The sequence below is a fragment of the Cyanidioschyzon merolae genome, chromosome 17 (assembly GCF_000091205.1).
Source record: "Cyanidioschyzon merolae strain 10D DNA, chromosome 17, complete genome".
In the NCBI taxonomy this organism is placed as follows: Eukaryota; Rhodophyta; class Bangiophyceae; order Cyanidiales; family Cyanidiaceae; genus Cyanidioschyzon; species Cyanidioschyzon merolae.
Window position 1 is genome coordinate 194,290 of NC_010143.1, and position 18,889 is coordinate 213,178.

The 18,889-nt window shown below is 55.7% G+C and overlaps 6 protein-coding genes and 2 non-coding genes across 8 annotated transcripts, besides 2 other annotated features; 4 read left to right on the forward strand and 4 right to left on the reverse strand.

The window, feature by feature from the left end:
* Positions 1-610: 610 nt before the first annotated feature.
* CYME_CMQ083C (retroelement) lies at positions 611-1,606 on the reverse strand (the record flags this gene model as incomplete). Its single annotated transcript, XM_005537982.1, has 1 exon — positions 611-1,606. The coding sequence occupies one exon, from the start codon at positions 1,604-1,606 to the stop codon at positions 611-613; it is 996 nt and encodes a 331-aa protein (XP_005538039.1).
* A 168-nt stretch (positions 1,607-1,774) lies between these two features.
* Positions 1,775-3,913: a sequence feature (possible transcribed region).
* A 393-nt stretch (positions 3,914-4,306) lies between these two features.
* On the forward strand, positions 4,307-6,527 carry CYME_CMQ085T. The gene has a single exon (XR_002461548.1). It is a non-coding gene; the product is annotated as a hypothetical transcript (transcript).
* CYME_CMQ086C (retromer component VPS26) lies at positions 5,890-6,879 on the reverse strand (the record flags this gene model as incomplete). The annotated part of the gene is made up of 1 exon (XM_005537983.1): positions 5,890-6,879. The coding sequence occupies one exon, from the start codon at positions 6,877-6,879 to the stop codon at positions 5,890-5,892; it is 990 nt and encodes a 329-aa protein (XP_005538040.1).
* A 661-nt stretch (positions 6,880-7,540) lies between these two features.
* On the forward strand, positions 7,541-8,635 carry CYME_CMQ087C (chloroplast F-type ATPase CF1 subunit gamma, precursor; the record flags this gene model as incomplete). The annotated part of the gene is made up of 1 exon (XM_005537984.1): positions 7,541-8,635. The coding sequence occupies one exon, from the start codon at positions 7,541-7,543 to the stop codon at positions 8,633-8,635; it is 1,095 nt and encodes a 364-aa protein (XP_005538041.1).
* Positions 8,636-9,736: 1,101 nt separating this feature from the next.
* CYME_CMQ088C (hypothetical protein, conserved) lies at positions 9,737-10,609 on the forward strand (the record flags this gene model as incomplete). The annotated part of the gene is made up of 1 exon (XM_005537985.1): positions 9,737-10,609. One exon carries the CDS (start codon positions 9,737-9,739, stop codon positions 10,607-10,609), a length of 873 nt encoding a protein of 290 aa, XP_005538042.1.
* A 19-nt stretch (positions 10,610-10,628) lies between these two features.
* Positions 10,629-13,781, reverse strand: CYME_CMQ089C (probable protease; the record flags this gene model as incomplete). The annotated part of the gene is made up of 1 exon (XM_005537986.1): positions 10,629-13,781. The coding sequence occupies one exon, from the start codon at positions 13,779-13,781 to the stop codon at positions 10,629-10,631; it is 3,153 nt and encodes a 1,050-aa protein (XP_005538043.1).
* Positions 13,782-13,873: 92 nt separating this feature from the next.
* CYME_CMQ090T lies at positions 13,874-15,744 on the forward strand. Its single transcript, XR_002461549.1, has one exon. It is a non-coding gene; the product is annotated as a hypothetical transcript (transcript).
* Positions 14,863-15,651, reverse strand: CYME_CMQ091C (hypothetical protein; the record flags this gene model as incomplete). Its single annotated transcript, XM_005537987.1, has 1 exon — positions 14,863-15,651. The coding sequence occupies one exon, from the start codon at positions 15,649-15,651 to the stop codon at positions 14,863-14,865; it is 789 nt and encodes a 262-aa protein (XP_005538044.1).
* Positions 15,667-18,866: a sequence feature (repetitive element).
* Positions 18,867-18,889: the final 23 nt, after the last annotated feature.

Consider the following 18,889-nt stretch of genomic DNA (forward strand, 5'->3'; position numbering starts at 1 on the left):
CGGGAATTCCAGCGCCTCCCACCAGTACTTGCACGTGTTTGCTAGGTTGTAGTTCCGGTATACAGTCAAGCCGGCGTTAAGGGCGCGATTTGTTCCGTGTCTACGTTCCCATATTGTTTGGACCGTTCGCTTGAGGCGGCGGGAGCCTTGTACATTTCTGGGGAACGATTGGAGCGCATTTTCGCCTAAGAGGCGCTTCAGCCAAATCTGCGCTGATTTCATCCAAGTGTTCTAGCGGTGCGTTGGGGTCTGCATGAAAATCCGACTCAAAGAGGTGCGCATAGTGGGCCCTTTGGCCCGTATACATGCCCGGCAGCCTGCTGCTATCGCTTCTGTCGAGGCTATTTGGAGTTCAAGTCCGAGTGCCAGCGCGGTGGTTGCTCTGCTCTGCACTGAGCATCCAACAACAACGAGTCGCATTGCCCTGTTGGCGGCTGTCTGCGGACGCGAGGCATTTGTGTGCTTCATGCCGCACCACCCAGCACCCCAGGTCGTAGGCTGGATGATACACATCCTTAGTGCCCTCGTACGGATTGCTAAGGGGATAGAGGGGTCGGATAGGACTGGGCGTGCGATCGCTGTACGTCTACGCATCTTGGCGATCATCTCGTTAACGTGTGCCTTTTCGTCGAGCGTCAGCATGCGACAGACCCTGCAGATAGCGATATTTTTCCCCGATCGGACTTTCCTGATTCTGCAACCGCCACGAGCGATTGCGAATGCTCTGCGAGTCTCCATGGATGACCATGACGCCGCACTTCGATGCTCCTACGTTCATCTTCCAGCGATCGACCCAGGCGCTGACTTGTTCCATGCTACCCGCAAGCGTTTCCGGGGCGGGTGCCAACAACACGACATCGTCCGCGAATAGAAGGCCTGCGAGGCGGTTCCTATGCGAGGGCTCTTTACCGGGCTCTCCGCAGTCTATCCACGGCACCTCAAGTCCGTATTGTCTGCAGTTGTTCAGCGGATCGTTGATGAAGATGTTGAAAAGGAGCGGGGATGCGGGGTCGCCCTTTTGTAGTCCACGGCGGATTCTTATACAAGGGGTTCTTGAGCTGTCGCCCAGTCGGATGCGCATCCATGAGTCTGCATAGAGCGCACGGAAGAACGCTAAGCACTTTCCGGAGACTACGGCACGTTCCATCTTCAAAAATAGAACCTCGTGCGGGACCGTGTCAAAGACCTTTTGGAAGTCGGTGAAGCATACGTAAGTTGGTTGTCGGTCACGAATAAAGCGACGTTGCGCCACTTCAATGAGGGTCAGGGCATGGCTCATGTACTCCTCGCGGCTCCGGAATCCAGCCTGCCCTGGGGCGAAGAACTTGCGTTGCTCGAGGCCCCTCTGAGTCCGGTTCGTGGGAATGGCGCAAAGTAGCTTTATGATTGACGGGATGAGGCGCATAGTCCGGTAGTTGTTCATGTCTGTGTGGGAGTCTTTTTTGAGGATCGGTACGACTTCGGCAGTCCTCCATACATCCGGGATGTACGTTTCTTCGAACATGCCTTGGATGAGCTCCACAAGGCGTTTGCCTAAGCTTGTGTCAGGTTCATCTGGTATCGATGGTGTCCCTGTTGTCCCGTCTTTTGGGGTCGTCAGTTTCATCCACTCCGCAGGGATACCGTCGATGCTAGGTGTTTTGCGGTTGCATGACCTTAAGAGGGTCCGAACAGATTCAGGCCAGAAGATTGGCTCGTTCCATTCCGGTACCGGGTCGAGGCGCGGTAGTTCTGCGGCATACTGGTGCCAATAGATTCGGTTTTGGCAGTGCCCAGTTGCGTCTTCATGTAATTCTGTGCCGTGGTCCGTCCAGGCCTCATTCACTGAGGCACCCTCCGTCCTCAGCGCTTCCTTATAAACGATTGGTGTGAGCCCCAGACACTTTTTTGGTGGGTCAAGTCTCGATCGGATATAGCGCTAGGTCTCATCTTCGTTGGTGCTCTCGAGCATAGATTTCGCCAGGGAGGCGATTTTGCGGTTTCGATCCTCCTGTTTGTCTTCTCTGGAAAGTTTCTTCTTTCTTTTGATAGCTTCCTCATGTTGCGCCTGTAGCGCCGGTAGCGCTGCCTTCGCTTCCTTGTCTCCGGCGTTGGCGCGTATGGCGGTGCGTTTGACGATCTTATAGAGTCGGTGGCATTCATCAATCCGAGTTTTGGTACATCGTTTCAGGTACTGCGGTTTGCAACTGTTGCGTTCTGGTGCAAGCCGTCCCGGTTGGTCTAATGATTTGCATGCACGGCTTTTCGGTTCTTCAGCGCTGTGGGTAGGTGACTGAGTTGGGTGACGGCTTTCTTGAGTTCCTGCAGGGGTGCCCTTTCGGGGGATGACTTGTGATGGGCTCGTTTCGGAGTTCTTCTTTCTAGTCTTCTGTTTTTTCTCGTTGGGCTTCTTCTTCTTCGGGCGCTTTCCTGAGCTGCTTTCTCTGGATATTTTGCATCTAGGTGGATCATGAGGTTTCTGTGCCTCCTTCTCCGTATCTGGTTGGGTCTCTTTCGCTATTGTAGAGTCCTCTATTGGTGTCTCTTCTTCGTTAATGTACTGATATTTCGTTAGCTTTTCTCGGAAGGCTGCAAGTGACCTGTTGGTTACTCTCCGGGCTTGGTGGTATGAAGCGATGCACTGCGTTGCACCGGCGCGCCGCTGCTACCCAGAGGCCGCGCCCTCGACCAGCGTCGCCGCCAAACCGTGCGCGCCCTATCTTGTACTTCGAGTCGGTTTCATCGTTCTTGTCGAAAATGGCAGACGACGATGCTACTTTCGAGCAGGTATTACGCATGTACGGCAGCAAAACACCAAAATCACAAAAGATGCTCGCGTTTGTAGACTCCTTGATCCTTTTTCTCGTACCGCTGCTCGCGTACTGCGGGTTTCTGTTCCAGGTGGACGGACGCGATCCACTAATACTGGGAACGCTGCTCACCAGTGCGTTGATTGTTATTCCGCTGCTATGGGTTTCTCACATTCGGTATGCACGTGCTAAGCTTGTGCAGCTCCAACGCACTGCAGCCGCGCCCCAGTCGGACGAAAAGCGTCTGGTACAAGTTGCCATGCTGCGGGCACTCGCTAGCAACAACATCTGGTACTTGGGACTCGTCGCGCTCTGCTGCGGTCACATTTTTAACGGGCGCTTCTTCGATGCGCTGAACTTTGGCATATCATCGTTGCTGGGAGCGTCGTTTCTTCTGGTAAACGCCTCTGCAGCAATGCAAGTTGCTCGCGAGAAACGTGCGTAGGAGCCGCTGAAGCACTTCCGTTCGACTCTGGAAACAAGGCGAATCGCGCGTGTACCAGTTTTACATATGGAAAATCTCGCAGTTCATTCGTTCATTCAACAGATGCAGCCATTCGAGGATGATGCGTCCCGCTGCCGCGCTGAACACGCAGCCAGCAACAGCCAGCCTTTGGCGAACGCACAAAAGAAAAAGCACGAGAGCACCCCAGACTTAACAGGATGCATTGAATGCAACGGATAGGTCTTGTATTTGGACGACGGATGTGCATGTCGCGGAAGCTATCGAGTAATGCCATGCGAGAGGTCCACGAGGCCGCGATTGGGCTCCAAGCCTTTGGCCTTTAGCAATTCCAGAACCTTGGGCAGGGAGTCTCGTTGGCGCTTTCTATGGAGCTGACTCGCAACAGCGGTAAAGTGCGACGGTCGCAGACAGCTCGGTGGACTCTCCTCCAAAGCTCTCAAGGCGACTGCGGGGGCCTCTAGCTGACACGCTCGTCGCACGAAGTCTGAAACAAGAACCGAGTTCAGCAGCTTGGCGTTACAAAGCGCTTCCCAGAGCTGCGCAAGCGCCTCGGCGTCTTGCAACTTCGCAACCGTATAGCGGAGTGCTTGCGTGGCGATCAAGTTCTTGCAACCGAACTGTTCGGGGTTTTGTACAAGTTCTAAAATGCGATCGAAACGTCCAGCGCGCAGGCAAGCACGCACGTATAGGCTCCAGGTATACTTGCTTAGCGGGATAAAGCGCCGGTGAAACTCCTTCTGTAAACGCGTGGCAGTGTCCAGGTCCTCTGAGTTTTCAACTTTTCGCAGAATCTCGCGAAAGACCTTTCTCCCAGGAGCTTGATCAGCAACCAGGCTTCTTTGTGCACGCTGAACTAGCTCAACCAGACTTCCCATGCAAGCTCTAGGTATATTTGGGTGCTGCAGGGTGCCAACAGCCAACTTTGCAACCAGTGCTCGGGGCAAGGCACTGGAACGGAGCGGGGGGCGCCCAGGGTGCCGCGGACGCATTCGGCGTCGTCAGCGCCACCGCCGAGAATGCAGGGCATGTGGGCATTACGCTCTTGCGGCGTGTGGCGTTGTGCTTCAGGAAACGAGGACTGGGTACAGAGAACGGGGCGGGGAGCAGGGTTGCAGGGTAAGCAAAGGCATCTTGTGGCTGTTTCTGTGCGGGCTTACGTCGGACAGTCGCCGCAAGCCAGCCGAGACGCGAGACCTTGCGGTAAAACGGCCACAGCTGCTGCCTCTGCAGCAAGCCGCGCGATCCCACGGAGTAAGACGAACGCCTGCGACCGTGGACGCTACTAGCGCCATTAAGGTTTCCAGTCCGTGCTGGTGACCTATGTATAGTGTGTCGTAGACGCCAGGGTAGATGCTGCTGCGTTCTGGAGCGCCCATGCCGTGCTGGCAACCTATAAATCGCATTTCGTGGACGCCGAGGTAGATGCTGCTGCGTTCCTCTGCCAGCCTTTTTTCGAACAAAGCAGCGACTGCATGAAGCGCTTCACGGTCTCAAAACCGCTTCAAGTAGCAGCCTTGGAAGCGACCGACTTGTCTTCTTGTTTTCCAGCGCATCAAGACATACACGTGCACGAAGGACAAGCCAGGAACGCACCGTAGCCCCATGGTACTGGCAGCCTCGTAATCAAGCCGCTCCCGCATGCAACCAGAGCGCGCTGCAAGTGATGAAAGCTTTACGATACTCAGCTCACCCCGAGTATTGCATACAGTGAAGACCGTATGTGACAAGCATATGTCTGATGCAGGTGCGCGAATAGTTGTTCAGGGCTGAGCCACTCCAACCATGTAAGCGACATAGAGTCTATGACCCTTGTCCGGACAGCGCGTCTCCGTATGCATCTGTTACGATGATGCTCATGACGTACTGCCATCAGTCCAGGTTCCTGGTTGGACCGCAGCCGGCACCGTGCCGCCTGTGCGCTGCTGGACTCGTCTGAGCCCTTGCTAGAATGATCGGTTCAACGTTCGTGGCGGGCGCTTGCATGCCGTATGCCTCTCTCAAAAAAGAGACCCGCCTGGAGAACCCGGGGGCGCCTCCATTTGGTCAGCTCGAAGGGTCGATACGCCTAAACTGGCTCATTTGGATACACGAACGCCGTCGTTCCCTGGTACCGCGATTCTCATCACTTGTTCCGCCGACGCCTGGCGACGCCGAAGATCCGAACGAGTGGAGCGCACCCGCGCTCCACCAGCGAAATTCCTCAAGTGTCACGAGAAGCCTACAAAACAAGCTCGACGTCTGGTAGTCGCCTCGTGTCGTCGGAATGAGCTCCAACAGCGGAATCCCGCGACTATCGCGAGGATCTTCCGCTTCAGGCTCGCCATCGAGCCATAGACCCCTGTCATTGCATCCAGCAAGCCTCTATCGCCGACTGGATGATAATGCGCGGGCTCATGGAAAGCGGAAGCGTCCAGAGCGGCATCATGGTCGCTTGACCGGCCACCGACAGATATCACGCGCATCCTAGGGGTCCTCGCTGGATTCATAGATCGTGCCGCATAAGGAGCGGTATTCCCGGTATGCTCGATTCCGAGACGCTCCTCTGAACGTGAAACATTCACAGGCGTGTGTCGCACCGGGTGACAGCGTTTCTTTACGGGGAAAGCGGGATTCGACTCGGTTCACTGAACCACGCTAAGCGTTACAGGGCGGCGCTCTCCAGAATGCAATCGGTTGCTCTTTCCAGAAACGCCTATCTCCAATATCCGTAACGACGACACGCAGCATATAATGGACAGAGAAGAGACCACAAACATCTTCATAGGTTGGTGTAAGGTCATCGAATTGTCTCAAGAAGATGCGGATCGGTAGCTTGCAGGCTGGTTTCGGTGAGCCAGCGAGTACCTGAAAACTCCCCACGAGCACAGATTGCATCGGCAACGAGAAACCGCTTTCCTGCCGCCGTATCTCGATATCCGCTCGGCGAATGGCGATATGGTTGTCTAGGAAAGTGAGTGAGCCAACGATGACGTCCTCAATGGAATACGCTCGGCGATCTAACTGTAGCTCCAGGTTCAGAATATCTTCGAGACCCGCGTTGAAGTGAATGGCGGGGAAGAACCTGGGGGCTCGCTGCGATAATCGAACTACAACTTCCACACCAGTACTCCGTGAAGATAGACCGGAATATCCGTGAAAACTCAACACCACTCGATATACGCAGCGAACTCGTGTGCTCTCGTAGGTGTCGTGGACGAGTTCTGCGCACCGGAAAGCGAACGGCAAAGAAACGGCCGCGTGAGGCTCCAGCTTCACGGACTCCGGTTTAAAGCTCAGTGTGCGCGAAAACACCTCCCAGTCACGTTGAGAAATGCCATACCCAACCGAGACCAGCGCCACCAGCTTCACTGTCAGGAGCGTGCACGGAAGCGGAAACGTTACCCGAGAGCGCACCACCGCACAGCCCGTGATTTGATCGCCCGTCGTGTAGATAGCCCGATTCTTGGGGTCTCGGGACCTGAACGATCCCTCATCTAGCGATATCTGGAGATCAACGCGGTTTTGCAACGCCCAGCGGTACCGCAAGTGACGAAACAAAGACATGGTTGCCGCCTCTAGAGCCGAGACTCCCCGCGCGGACGCGAGCGTTGCATACGCACTGGTGTCCGCGGTTCCCCCACGCATACCGCACTAAGTTGGCGCGATCCACTCAAACTGACTCAGAAAACAGTCCGGACTCATGTTCCCAGATGCCACGCGCAGCGCTCACCACTGCTCAACAACAATCAATCGTTACGAATGCATCTGCACACCAGGGACTGTAGCACCAGCCTGCAGATCGCGCTCCCGAACGGCGACTGTGTCAGGCGGCAGCAATCGGGCATCCCGCCGATTCCTGCGCCAGGATGATCCCGCAGGCTCGTCGATGCCGTCGATCTTCCGCGCATCGTGTGCACCGCCGCTCGCGCGACGCCGCCGTCGCTGCGATGCGCACGCACGCACGCACGCACGCACGCACGCACGCACGGCGTTTGTAGACGGCGCTTCGGAACAAGGCGGTTTGTGAGCACTCCTTACATTCCCGACTCGGAGAGCAGCTTCGAAAAGAGCGGGGTTGGGAGCGGAACTCAAGTCGCACGAGTAAACGGGTGCTAAGGAGCGGTCCCGCATAACCGGTGAACGTCCCTGACGCTGAAATTGCGCACCAGCGACTGTTTTTCGGCAACCAAGTGCGCAGTTCAGTTGCGCTGTGCGTAACCTTTGGAGTCTGCTGGTTTGTACAAGCGAGATACTATATTTTGCACGAAGTGTGACATATTTTCTGGTCGCTCTTGAACCGATTAGAATGCAGGCTTTTGTGGGCACCTTTACTGCCGCACGAGGCGGCTTCGTTTCTGCAAGGCGTGACGCGTTCCTGTGCGGTGCGGGACAGGTGCGCCCCGCAGCGCCGGTCGTACAGGCCGCGCCTCAGACCCTTGTCATGTCCGGGAAGACGACGGCGCTTCGTGGTAGAATCCGCACGATAAAAAACACCCAGAAAATCACAGAAGCAATGCGCTTGGTGGCTGCTGCGAAGGTGCGACGCGCACAAGATGCTGTTTTGAGGACGCGTCCATTCTCAGATACACTGCAGAAGGTGCTCGGTGGCCTGCTCAGCCGCTTGAACTCTACGGAATACTTCGACCTGCCTTTGCTGAAGCAACGCGAAACAAAAAAGGTTCTGCTGGTAGCCATCAGCGGCGATCGCGGTCTCTGTGGCAGCTACAACTCGAGCATTCTCCGCAAGCTTCAGCTACGTATCAATGAACTCAAGGCGCAGAGCCTCGAGGTTGAGCTGGTCACGGTTGGAAGCAAGGTGACGCAGTGGGCACGTCGCCGAAACTACAAGATTCGACGCTCATTTTTATGTACGCAGCAGCCGACGTCATCCCAGGCGACGGAGATAGCGGATGTTTTGCTGGCGGCGTATCTGGGCGACGATGTGCAGCGGGTGGAGTTGCTCTACACGCGTTTCGTGTCATTGATCAGTTCCAAGCCCAGTATTCGGACAATGTTACCGCTAACTCCAGTAGGTCTGGAAATGGAAGGTGATGAGATCTTCCAGCTGACAACCGAGGAGGGCAAGTTCGCTGTCAAACGTTCGTTCCAGAAGCCGTCGCCCGAAGCGATCGAGATTACGCCTGACATGATCTTCGAGCAGGATCCGCTGCAGCTGCTCAACGCGCTACTGCCGCTGTACTTCAATGGGCAGCTCCTGCGAACGCTCCAGGAATCTGTGGCGGGAGAGCTTGCAGCGCGCATGTCGGCCATGTCGAGCGCCAGCGACAACGCCAAAGAACTCGCTCGCAAGCTCAACATCGAGTTCAACCGCGCACGGCAGTCCGCGATCACATCGGAACTTGCGGAGATTGTTGGCGGTGCTGCGGCCCTGGAGGGTTAACAACAGTGCCTTAATGGGAGGCGGCTTCAGCAAGTAGACCATGCGATGCATACGGAACGAAGGTAAACATACATAACACTCGCGAATGCGCAGTACGCGTGCTGCCGCCAGCGCGATGCATCACCTACCGCTCCACCTGAGCCGGCGACCCGGAGCCCGGCAACATGCCCGACGGCGTGTGTGCGTCTTGCCCTGGGCTTACGTCCTTGATGCCGCAAAAGCGACCGCATATGGCAATACTCCCGCTTAGCTACACGTGTGGTTACCTGGTCGATGTCTGCATCGCTCAGGTCTAAGAAACGCTGCGCAGCACATCGAGGCGAGCGGGTACAGCAGTGCGAAATGCGTCGAGCTGGTCAGTACGCAGCGTGCAGTCGAGTGCGGCATGGTGCGCGCGCAGGCAATCAAGCAGCGTTCTCCAGAACGTCGACGCATATGCGCAGAGACAGCACTGGGTTTGCGTATCATCGCCCAGCGTGTCGATGCTCGCTGTCACCGGCTCTAGTGGATACCAAGCGGCGGCGACCTGGCGTCTCAGCGTAGGCCGCGCCGGCTGTGTTGCCGCCTGCCTCAGCGCGACACGCAGCGTATACACGTTACCAGCCCCGGTATCCTGGCGCCAGGCACAGCACACGCGTCCCGAAACCTCCGGTCAGAACCACCTAGCCCATTCCGGAAACAGCGTTCCGGACTCCTTCGATACCACGCAGTGCAGGGCTCTTAGCGCTCTGTCACTATTGCCGAATAGTAAGCCTCAAAATCGATGAATCTATTCAGAGTAATCCCGATGCGCCGTATTCCATCCGAGATCAGGGTACGAGCTCCCACCTCTGCACCAGCCCAGTCATGCACCAATGAAAGCAGTGGATATAACTGCTTGGCATTCCTCGAGTGTCACTCGCGGCGACTGCCGCCTCATGAGGCGTCTCGCAGGCCGCGGGGGCGTCGCCGCAAAACGGCGCGCTTCCGCGGCGATCGTCGCGGCAATCTCGATCTGCGGTGCGCCCGGTGCTCGCCTCTACGCCGATGCTTCTGTGCAGGGCGAAGGCGTAGGCGTACGTTTCTCCGGGGTTGCCGGTGCTGTGCTCGTGGACGCACGTCATGCTAACAGCGTCGTCACCTGCAAAGACACAGACGGAACGCATCAAAATCATTAGGCCCAGTGGTATGACACTGGGCCAATTGCACACGCTCATAGAGTATGAGCCGACGATACGAACCCCCTTGGAAACTGTTGCAAGCGATTTCGCAGAGGTGCTCGGTGAACAGGTGGTGCTAACTCGCGGCGCTGAGGTGGTTGAAAAAGCGCCACCGGTCAAACGGGACGTGCTAGGAGAATGGTTGACCAGCTCTGGTGGCGGTGGCGGTGGCGGTGGTATTCTGACGCAGCTGCCGGCCTCACAGCGCTTCACCACAGCACCCGACGCGGCGCCGCTGGTGCTGCTGTCGGGCTCTTTCAACCCGTTGCACGAAGGGCATCGCCAGTTGCTCGAGGCGGCACGGAAAATGGTGGCGTGGGATGCTCGTGGCGGCTTTGAAATATCCGTGCTCAACGCGGACAAGGGGGCTATCTCCGAGGGGGAACTGCACCAACGCCTGCGCCAGTTCGCAGGCTATCGACCCGTGACCCTTACCAGAGCACCGCTGTTTACCGACAAGGCAAAGATTCTTCCTGGACGAGTTTTCGTCATCGGAGTCGATACGATGCTACGGCTCGTCGATGCACGATACTACGGAGGCAACGAAACGAAGATGCGCGAGGCGCTCGAGGAAATCGAACGCTGCGGTTGCCGCTTTCTGGTAGCGGGACGCAAGGACCCGCGCGCTCCAAACCAGAACGACGCCCCGTTCCTGACCCGTGACGACGTCAGCATCCCACTGGGGCTCGAGTCGCTCTTCGGCAGCATTCCAGAACGACTGTTCCGGGTCGATTTGCGGTCAACAGATTTGCGCGAGGCGTTTACGCGCTCCTAATTGCCAGTCGTTCAGTCGCTCAGAGGTTGCCAGCTGCTGCGATGACCAAGGCATCGGGGTCTACCCAGCGGCGAATCGCGGTGTTCACCTCGTCGACGGTCAGGGATCCGATGCGATCCACGTAGTCGTCAACCCAGGTCAGAGGTCGGCCTTCATCCAAAGTGCTCATGATTGCACCAGCGAGACCACGAGTAGTGGCAAGACCCACCTGATAACTACCATACACCGTTGCTTTCTTGGCGTCCAGCTCCGCCTGTGTAACACCATCATGATACCAGCGTTCGACCTGCTCCAAAGTAGCGGCTACGCCTCGTTCGACGTTCGTGGATCCAAAGGTTGCGCCGATCCGCCACAGGCCGTCGGTACCGAGTTCAGCACCTTCAACACCTGCGCCTATACCGTAGGTTAGACCGAGCTCGTCGCGAACCACTTGCATTAAGCGCGAGGAAAAGTTTCCACCGAGAATAAAGACGCCCATAGCGAGTGCGTAATACTCGGGGTGGTTGGAATCCATGCCCAGGGACTGCCCGATCTGCACGTCGACGCTGTCCTTGTCTGGTACACGATACGTTCGCCAGCTGGAAACCGAAGATGGATGTTTTGTGCTCGCGTTCGCCACGGTGACGCGGTCTAACGCGCGGAGTTCCAGGGGCAACGTTGCGGGAAACCCGCTGCGGCGCCATCCGCTTGGGCAGGTTGCTTCCAACAGGGACCGCGTTTCCTGCGGATCGACGTCACCTACGGCAATAAAGCGTGCATCGCTACCAAAACCATACATACGAGCGAAACGCTCCACATCGTCCACCTTGAGTGCACGAAGCGATTCTATGAGCTCCTCCAAAGGATATACAAAGTTGGGATGGCCGCGCGGAAACAGCGCCGCTGAGAAAAGCTCATCGGCCCGACGGCCTGTACTCTCTTTGGAGGCCTCGAGGTCGCCCAGAAAGCGCAGCTTGGCCATTTCAAAGTCATTCATGTCCAGACGAGGTTCGGTAAGCTGTTCCATCAGCAAACTTGCAACAAGAGGGAGATCCTTGCGCAAGCAGCGCCCGCGGAAGCGCAAGCGATTGCGGGTAACACCAAAGCTCACACGCGCGCCGACATTCTCCAGGAGTTCCGATATCGCAAACTTGTCCCGGTGGCGTGATCCCTGATCAAACATATCCGACACCATCTCCGCTACCATGAGCGAGCCAAACGGTTCGCGATCGCCATGATCTGTACCACCGGCTAGGGAGCCGACCAGCGTCACCACCTCCTCGGCTGCAGTGCGTAGCGTGAACTGCGTCAGGCCGCCTTCAAACAGCATCTCACGATGTGTTCGCGCTGCTATGCGACTTCGAGGCACAGCCGGAGCTGGGCTCCCCGAAGCCTCCGCACCCGCTGTCGTCGACCGTCGCTTCTGCGTCGTCAGCGGGAGCGCTGTTGGCGCCACTCGGGTCGCTTCACGCCGCTGCGCGTCCATGGAGCTCTCTGCGTCTTCTACGATCCGACCGGCTGGCGCTGCTGCAGCGTCTTCATGATCGATAAACGCAGGATCCTCTTGGACATCGTCGTCTTCTGAGCGAAGCGGTACGAACCATCCGGTCGTACTCGCGTCCTCGCGGAAATATCGTTGAGCAGCTCTCTGAACGTCCTCCAGGCGAACCGGCTCGATACGATTCCGACAGAAAGCCGTCCAGTCGCCCATGGCAAGCGACTCGTTCAGGCCGTCGGCGATCCCGAACGTACCATCGCGGGAGAACTTGAGATACGCATTCACTTGTGATTTCGCGCGTTCGAGCTCTGCCAGCTCAATACCCTCCTTCTTGATCTGCTCTATCTCTTCCCAAAGTATTCTCTCTACCGTGGGAGAATCCGCCTGAGGGGTCAGGAAACAGTATATCTGAAAGAGGCCAGGATCTCTGAAAGAACTCTCCCAAGCGTAGACGCGCGTAGCCAGTCCCGCATCCACAATGCGTCGATAGAGTCGTCCGGTCTTGCCGCCGGACAGTGCAACAGACAGTACCGCTAACGCCGGAGCGTCCTCGTGCAGCCCCGGTGGCGCCTTGAATGCAATACCGATAATATGTTGTCGTCCGCTGCGTTTCACGATGAGTCGCCGCGGCCCGCGTTGCACGTCCTCTTGCGGGACGACCTGCTTCTCTTGTATCGAATGCGTTGAAGCGGGTAAAGGTCCAAAATACTGAGCTACCCATCCGAGTACCGTACAGGTGTCAGGTATATCTCCGATGATAGAGAGCGTCGCATTATTCGGATGATAAAAGGTATCATAAAACCTTCGCAGCGCAGCAGCGGTCGCATGCTCGATATCGTCTCGCCAGCCGATTGTCGGATGGTGGTACGGATGGGCTTGATACGCCGTTGCCCATATCTCCTTGTCCAACGCTTGGAAATTATCATTTTCGCCTCTTTCATATTCGTTTCGGACCACGGTTTTCTCAGCGAGAAGGTCCTCTTCGCGAAGCAGGGCATGACGCATGCGATCGGCTTCAATGGCAATGGCCTCTTCGATGAACTCCGACGGCAGGACTGCGTAGTAGTTTGTTCGATCGAACCAGGTGGAGGCGTTAACATTTGCGCCAATGTTCTGGAGCACTGTCCATATGGGTCGTCCGGTTTCCTTGTTGTAGTGGCGGGAGCCCTTGAACATGAGGTGCTCCAGCAAATGCGTGCTGCCGGTGATCCCCGCAGCTTCGTTCCTGGACCCGACGAGGTACGTGATCATGACCGTGGCGACCGGTGCAGCGGCGTCCCGACGCAGCAGGACTCGCAGTCCGTTGGCATCGAGCTGGTACTCGCTGATGCCCGCCACCTGCTGAACGAAGCGGAAAGCGGGGTGTCCCTCGTTCGTCGGCAACGCACTCGCCCCAGTTGATGTTACTTGGTGCGCGTTTTCAACAGCTCCGCTGGTGTCTGACGCCGAAGTACGAGGCGTATGGTCCCCTGCGCACGCGCTGATGTGGCGGCTCGTCTCTCGAGCACGTCCACGGCAGCAGCACGAACAACAGCTGCCGCCTTGAGGTGACTGGAAACCTTTCCGAGCGTACTGGGCGCCACGAAAGAGCCGATATGGCAAAGATCGCGCTGCTTTACTCAACAAGTGTTTGCATGGAATAAAATGCGCAAACATGAGCGCTTTTCTTCGAGTCGAAACCTCTTGACGCTGCATAGAAGTCGTCCTTGCACAGCAAAAGTGGACTTGGACGGGAAAGTCTCCGCCGAGGCGCATCGTGCGAGCGCGCACGAACGCTTCATGGAGGCACGCTACGTAGGCACATGTGTACATCGGCAGGTTTCTTTGGCAAGTAGGCAAACAGTTACGGTGGCAGGCAAGCACACGGGCACACGGGCAAGCACGAGTGTAACGAGTACGCAAGGTACTTGCTGCCAGGAACCCGTGCGGCACTTTACGGAAACGTAACAAGGGTGCAGGTAGCCTGTGAACCTGTCTGACTGCGGGTACTCGTGTCTCGCCCGCTGGAGGGTTTACGGACCTTCGGACAAGGTCCAGTTGCTTAAGCGTACGATCATGGTGCGCAAACAGGGAGTTATAGCACACCTTGCACCCGCTGAGCGCAACTGCAACAGCGAAACGTGTACCGATGTTTTCGGAACTGCAAAAAGTGACCGAGGGTAGTACGGGAGCCCTGGATGAGGCGCATCTGCTGCCCGGCGCCATGCGAGCTCCAAGGGACAGCGTGCGCAGGGCCAGCACCAGAGCGCTTCTCTCCGCTTCGCGTGTGCGAACAGACTTGTCGTGAAGCTGTCTGAAATTCAAACAAAAACTCTCCAGTTTCTTGCAACGCCACGTCGCAATACGGTTTCATAGAGCGCCTCTGACCGATCCGTCCTGGCGTCGGCAAGTGTGCGAGCGCTTGTGATATCGGAGGTTTACGCAAACGGCAACCAGCACTGAGCCCGTCGCCGCTCCGGCCTATGCGATGGACCAAATGCGACGTGATGCTTCAAACGTATGACGGCGTTCTTGGCAACTGGTTACCAGCAGTAATGTCTGTGTAATTTGCCGACAATGTTTTTCTAGGTTTCATGATGAACTCTTGCACACAGCGCCAGCAAGCCTGGGCGCTGAATACCTCCTTCGTTCTCGACACGCAGAAGCGGCCCTGCGTGGTATCGCCACCGTGACCCGCGGCCCCATACTCAAGGGCTATAGCGCATCAGCTCTTCTACGATTCGATTGGGCGCAAAAAGAGCTTTTCAGAATCCATTCCAATGCGCCTATATATCCGCTAAAACTCCGGGGGTGCGGGTGCATCCTCGAGGCGGTTGTGGCGCTGAAACCGTCGGTGCCCTCGGCGGGGCGTCAGATGAGGTGGCCAAATCGTGCCCGGTCCAAGCTCATCTTGTACTTCTTCTCGCCCCGCACTAGTTTCCAGCTGGCGGAGCTGACGACTAGATACCTCATTATCGGTTCTGGCTACAGCCAATTCGGTTTTTAGGTGAGCAATCTGCCGCAACAGGTTCTCTTCGCGGACAGATGCCTCTTCTCGGACTCGTTGGAGCTCCTCCTGCAGAACTCGGAGTGATTCTCGCTGGTTGCGCACCAGTTCCTGCATGAAGCCTTGCAACTCAGAGCGTAACACTTCCTGCTGGGTGCGTGCGTCGTCAGCAGGGGTCGTAGCCGCTGGCGCTGCTGAGTCCAGCAAACGCGACTGCAGCGCAGCGAGTTGCTCTTCAATGCGTGTGCTGCGCCTGCGCTCCGTCTCCAGTTGCTCCTCTAGCGCCTTTTTTGTCATCTGAAGACGGTGGACCTCGTCATCAGATTCGCGTAAGTAACTTGTAGCCAAAGCATAAGTTTCACGAATTAGCGCCTGTTCACTGTCTTCCCAGAACTGTTGTAGCTTCGCGGTGGCGTCGTGCACCACTTGCTTCCATTGCTCCAGGTTCTCTGGTTTGGCCTGTTCCACAGCTTGACGGACCAAGTCTGCGTCCAGCCTCTCGGCACTTGATATTCTCTCCTCTTCGAAAGCGTTTGCAAGACTAGTGAGCTCAGCTCTGAGCGAAGCGGCTCGGCTCATGGTGGCGGCTGAGCACGCACCAGCACCGCCGCTCTAAGTCGAACGACGCCAACGGTGCACAGTAGTGGCGATAAACCCTCCCTAGACAAAACGTCTCCAACTGACGTGTAGACGCCTCCCCGTGTTTTTTGACCGGCCACCCACTACTGTTTCCAATTTCTTCTCATATAGTTAACCTTTTGGGAGGTTGTCTCACAAAATTCTCTCTTGTCATCTCTGGAAGTCTTTTTTCCATCACCACACATTTCCTGATATTAATTGCGGCGTTAAAGTCTCGGTTCACAAACTCCATCCGTTTCTTGCCATCATTGATTGTACTTACTAATGCAAGTCGCCCATGAACGTTCGCCCTCCTTTCCATTTGCTATCCCGTCAGCGGTCCGTATTTTTCATATCCTCAGGGCTCCGCTGGCACTTTTCCATCTCGAATCTCTGAAGTGTGCATCCCAGCTCATGGTGTATATACAATGCTCGGAACTCATCGATCGGTAGCGGAACGAAACGCCTTGCGCACTCCTTGTACGTTCTCGCCGGTGGAGCTGGTGTAGTCCCTTTTTGGGTCTTCCAGCGTCCTGCTCCGTATGCCACTACGAGCCTCTGACGTTCATCCTCCTTCAAGCCACTCAACTGATTGAAAAAGTTGGCAAACGCCCGCTGCTTCCCACAATACAGATTCATTCGCAGACGAGCCCACCGAGGCTTTGTATACCCTTTCCACAGCGCATCCCAATGAGCAACGCGACCTTCCATGAATTTTCGAAAAGCTTCAAAGTCCGCTCCTCGACTCGTCACCTTGCTCAAAGCCTCCAGGTGCTCTTTCACTTATGCGTTCCACGTCTCGATTTTATTCCTTGCATTCATGATTCTGGAGTCTCGATAGTATCTTGCTCTCGAGAACTTTAAAATACTCATGCCTTTCTGAAGTAAGTTGCCGTGGATACCATCTTCCGCACGCTTGGGTACTGCGATGGTTATGATACTTGTGCCCCAGGGTCCGCGCCAACGACAAAGTCGTTATCCTGCACTTTCTGCGTCGCAGAATCCGCCTCCTTCTCATCTTCATGCTTCGTTACGGGCGAGGCCGAGCATGGAACAAGACGATCCGCCTTCAAGCGCCGACGGTGTACACACATGGATACCCCATCGGTTTCGATCACCCCAGTGAATACCTTTTGTTCGCTGACTTTCAAACGTTTGATTTCGAAGATATTCTTCTGGTACTTCTCCCGGTTTACACCGGTGAACTCCTTCCTGCTAACCTTGAACTCCGGACAGATCTCCCTCATGATGCCATGAAGGACTGCGGAATCGATGGTCACGAAATGTGCCCTGATGTTGCACAACGGAACCACGTTGAAGCGCTTCTCCATTAGGAACGCTTCCGTCTCTCAGACGCTTCATTGTTCCCGCGATTCAGCTCCATCTCCGCCTTGGGTTCGAGCTCTCGGTCTAGGTGCACGAAATAGCGCATAATTAGGGGATATCATCATTTTTTCACCTTTTTTCATATCTGATACCTTTTCTGCTGGGTTGACCGGCCTCAAGGGTGCACGGTGCTCATGAATAGTCGCACGGATTATAGAATCCTCATTCGTGCACCTGCGTGATGTCTTCTTGTCGACGAACTCGATCTCCTGTTCAAGCTGGCGATCGTCCGTCATCCCATTGGTGATGGCCCATCTTTCCTTCGCGAGAGAGACCCGGTTGGAGTGCAAACACGGCGCATATCATGAAGCCCTGGAGGTTCATGGTTAAACGGTCTCCAAGTTCGTTAGGTACCGCATGGCCCCGTGGGTGTAAATATTCCAGTCCCTCTGCATCGAGTACCGTAGAAGCTGTAGAAGGGATGCTTTTCGTGGAGGGCATGCACCCGCTCATTTCCCCTCGAGGTTTCCCCTGTGGCGAGCACCAGGTGGCGGAGAAGGGTCCTGCTGAAAAATTCTTCCGGAACCTCGGCTGTTTCGATGTCGGCCACGTCTTCATTCATCTCCTTCACCAAATGCATTAGCCCTGACGAAGCCTTTATAACACTCATGGAGTAAGACGCAACACGGTTTCTGGGAGTCTCTTGCAACGCTTCCTTGGACGGATGCTTGATATGTATAAGATGGCAGGCTTTGACAACCATCACGTCGTTGTGCCGTCTTTCTTGCAGCCTTTGACGTCGGGCCTCCTTCATTCGCTTCTTTGTCTCGTCCTGTTCCTCTTCGCACTGGACTGTGTGTTCGTTTGTATCCGCCAGCTGGCGACACTGGGCCTCCAGGAGCCTCCACTTTCACTCGCATAACTTTCCTTTTTAGTTTTTTTTCTGAGAAAGAACGCACTTTGAATGCTTCAGGTATAAACAGCGAAAAATCACTTGAATACACTTACTTGAGGGTTGGAATACGATTGAACTGAAAAGCATACTTTGCTACGACTTCAATGCAAATACACCGCGTGCAGCAGAACAACACGCTCTTGATACCGATCGCGTTTCCGTTCAAGAGCAGCATGCGCGAAGTGTCTCGTGTAACTGGCTGATGTCTCTGGTGCACGTGTCCAGCCCCCTACAGAAAAAAAAACAGAGACTCACGACTAACTGGCAACGATATGACAATTTCTTTCCCCCCTCTAAGGTAAACGTTAAAAGGCGAAAAGGTTTCCATATTGTCGAAAGTTTATTTTATAGGCGAAACGTCCCGCGAGCCGGACGTGTCTGCCAGACCAGTGCTTCATGCGACCCCAGTGGAAGGTGCTTGCTGGAAACCCGAGCAACTCGTGCGAAATGCAGTTTATTATGGGACTAGGAGCGGGTATGCTGCGTCAGGGCGTCGGCCTGGTCGCAGTTATCTCCTTACATATCGCTTGGCGCTGCCGCAGGCACTAGGTCTGTCTGCAGAGCTTGCAGGCTCCCAGAAAGATTATGTACTCTGGCGCTGTATCGGGAAAAGCGCTCCTCGATTGGACGCCCTCTGTGGTACGGTAACGCGGTTTTGTCTCCGCGATCCATCTGTTCCAGCGGTTTAGGCGCCACTACGGGTGCTCATGGTAGGTACTCGCGCTCGCTAGAACGTAAAAACCGACCAGTATGTCCGCGATGAAGCATAGGTAATGTAACTTGGGAGTAGGGAGTTTGATGGATACTTCAATGCGCACTGAAAAAAATAGGAAAAGAAAAAGCGCATAATCGGCGAACGCTGGCCAATGTCAACGTTTTGTCAATTAAAAAAATCTGCGAATACCTGACCACAACGAA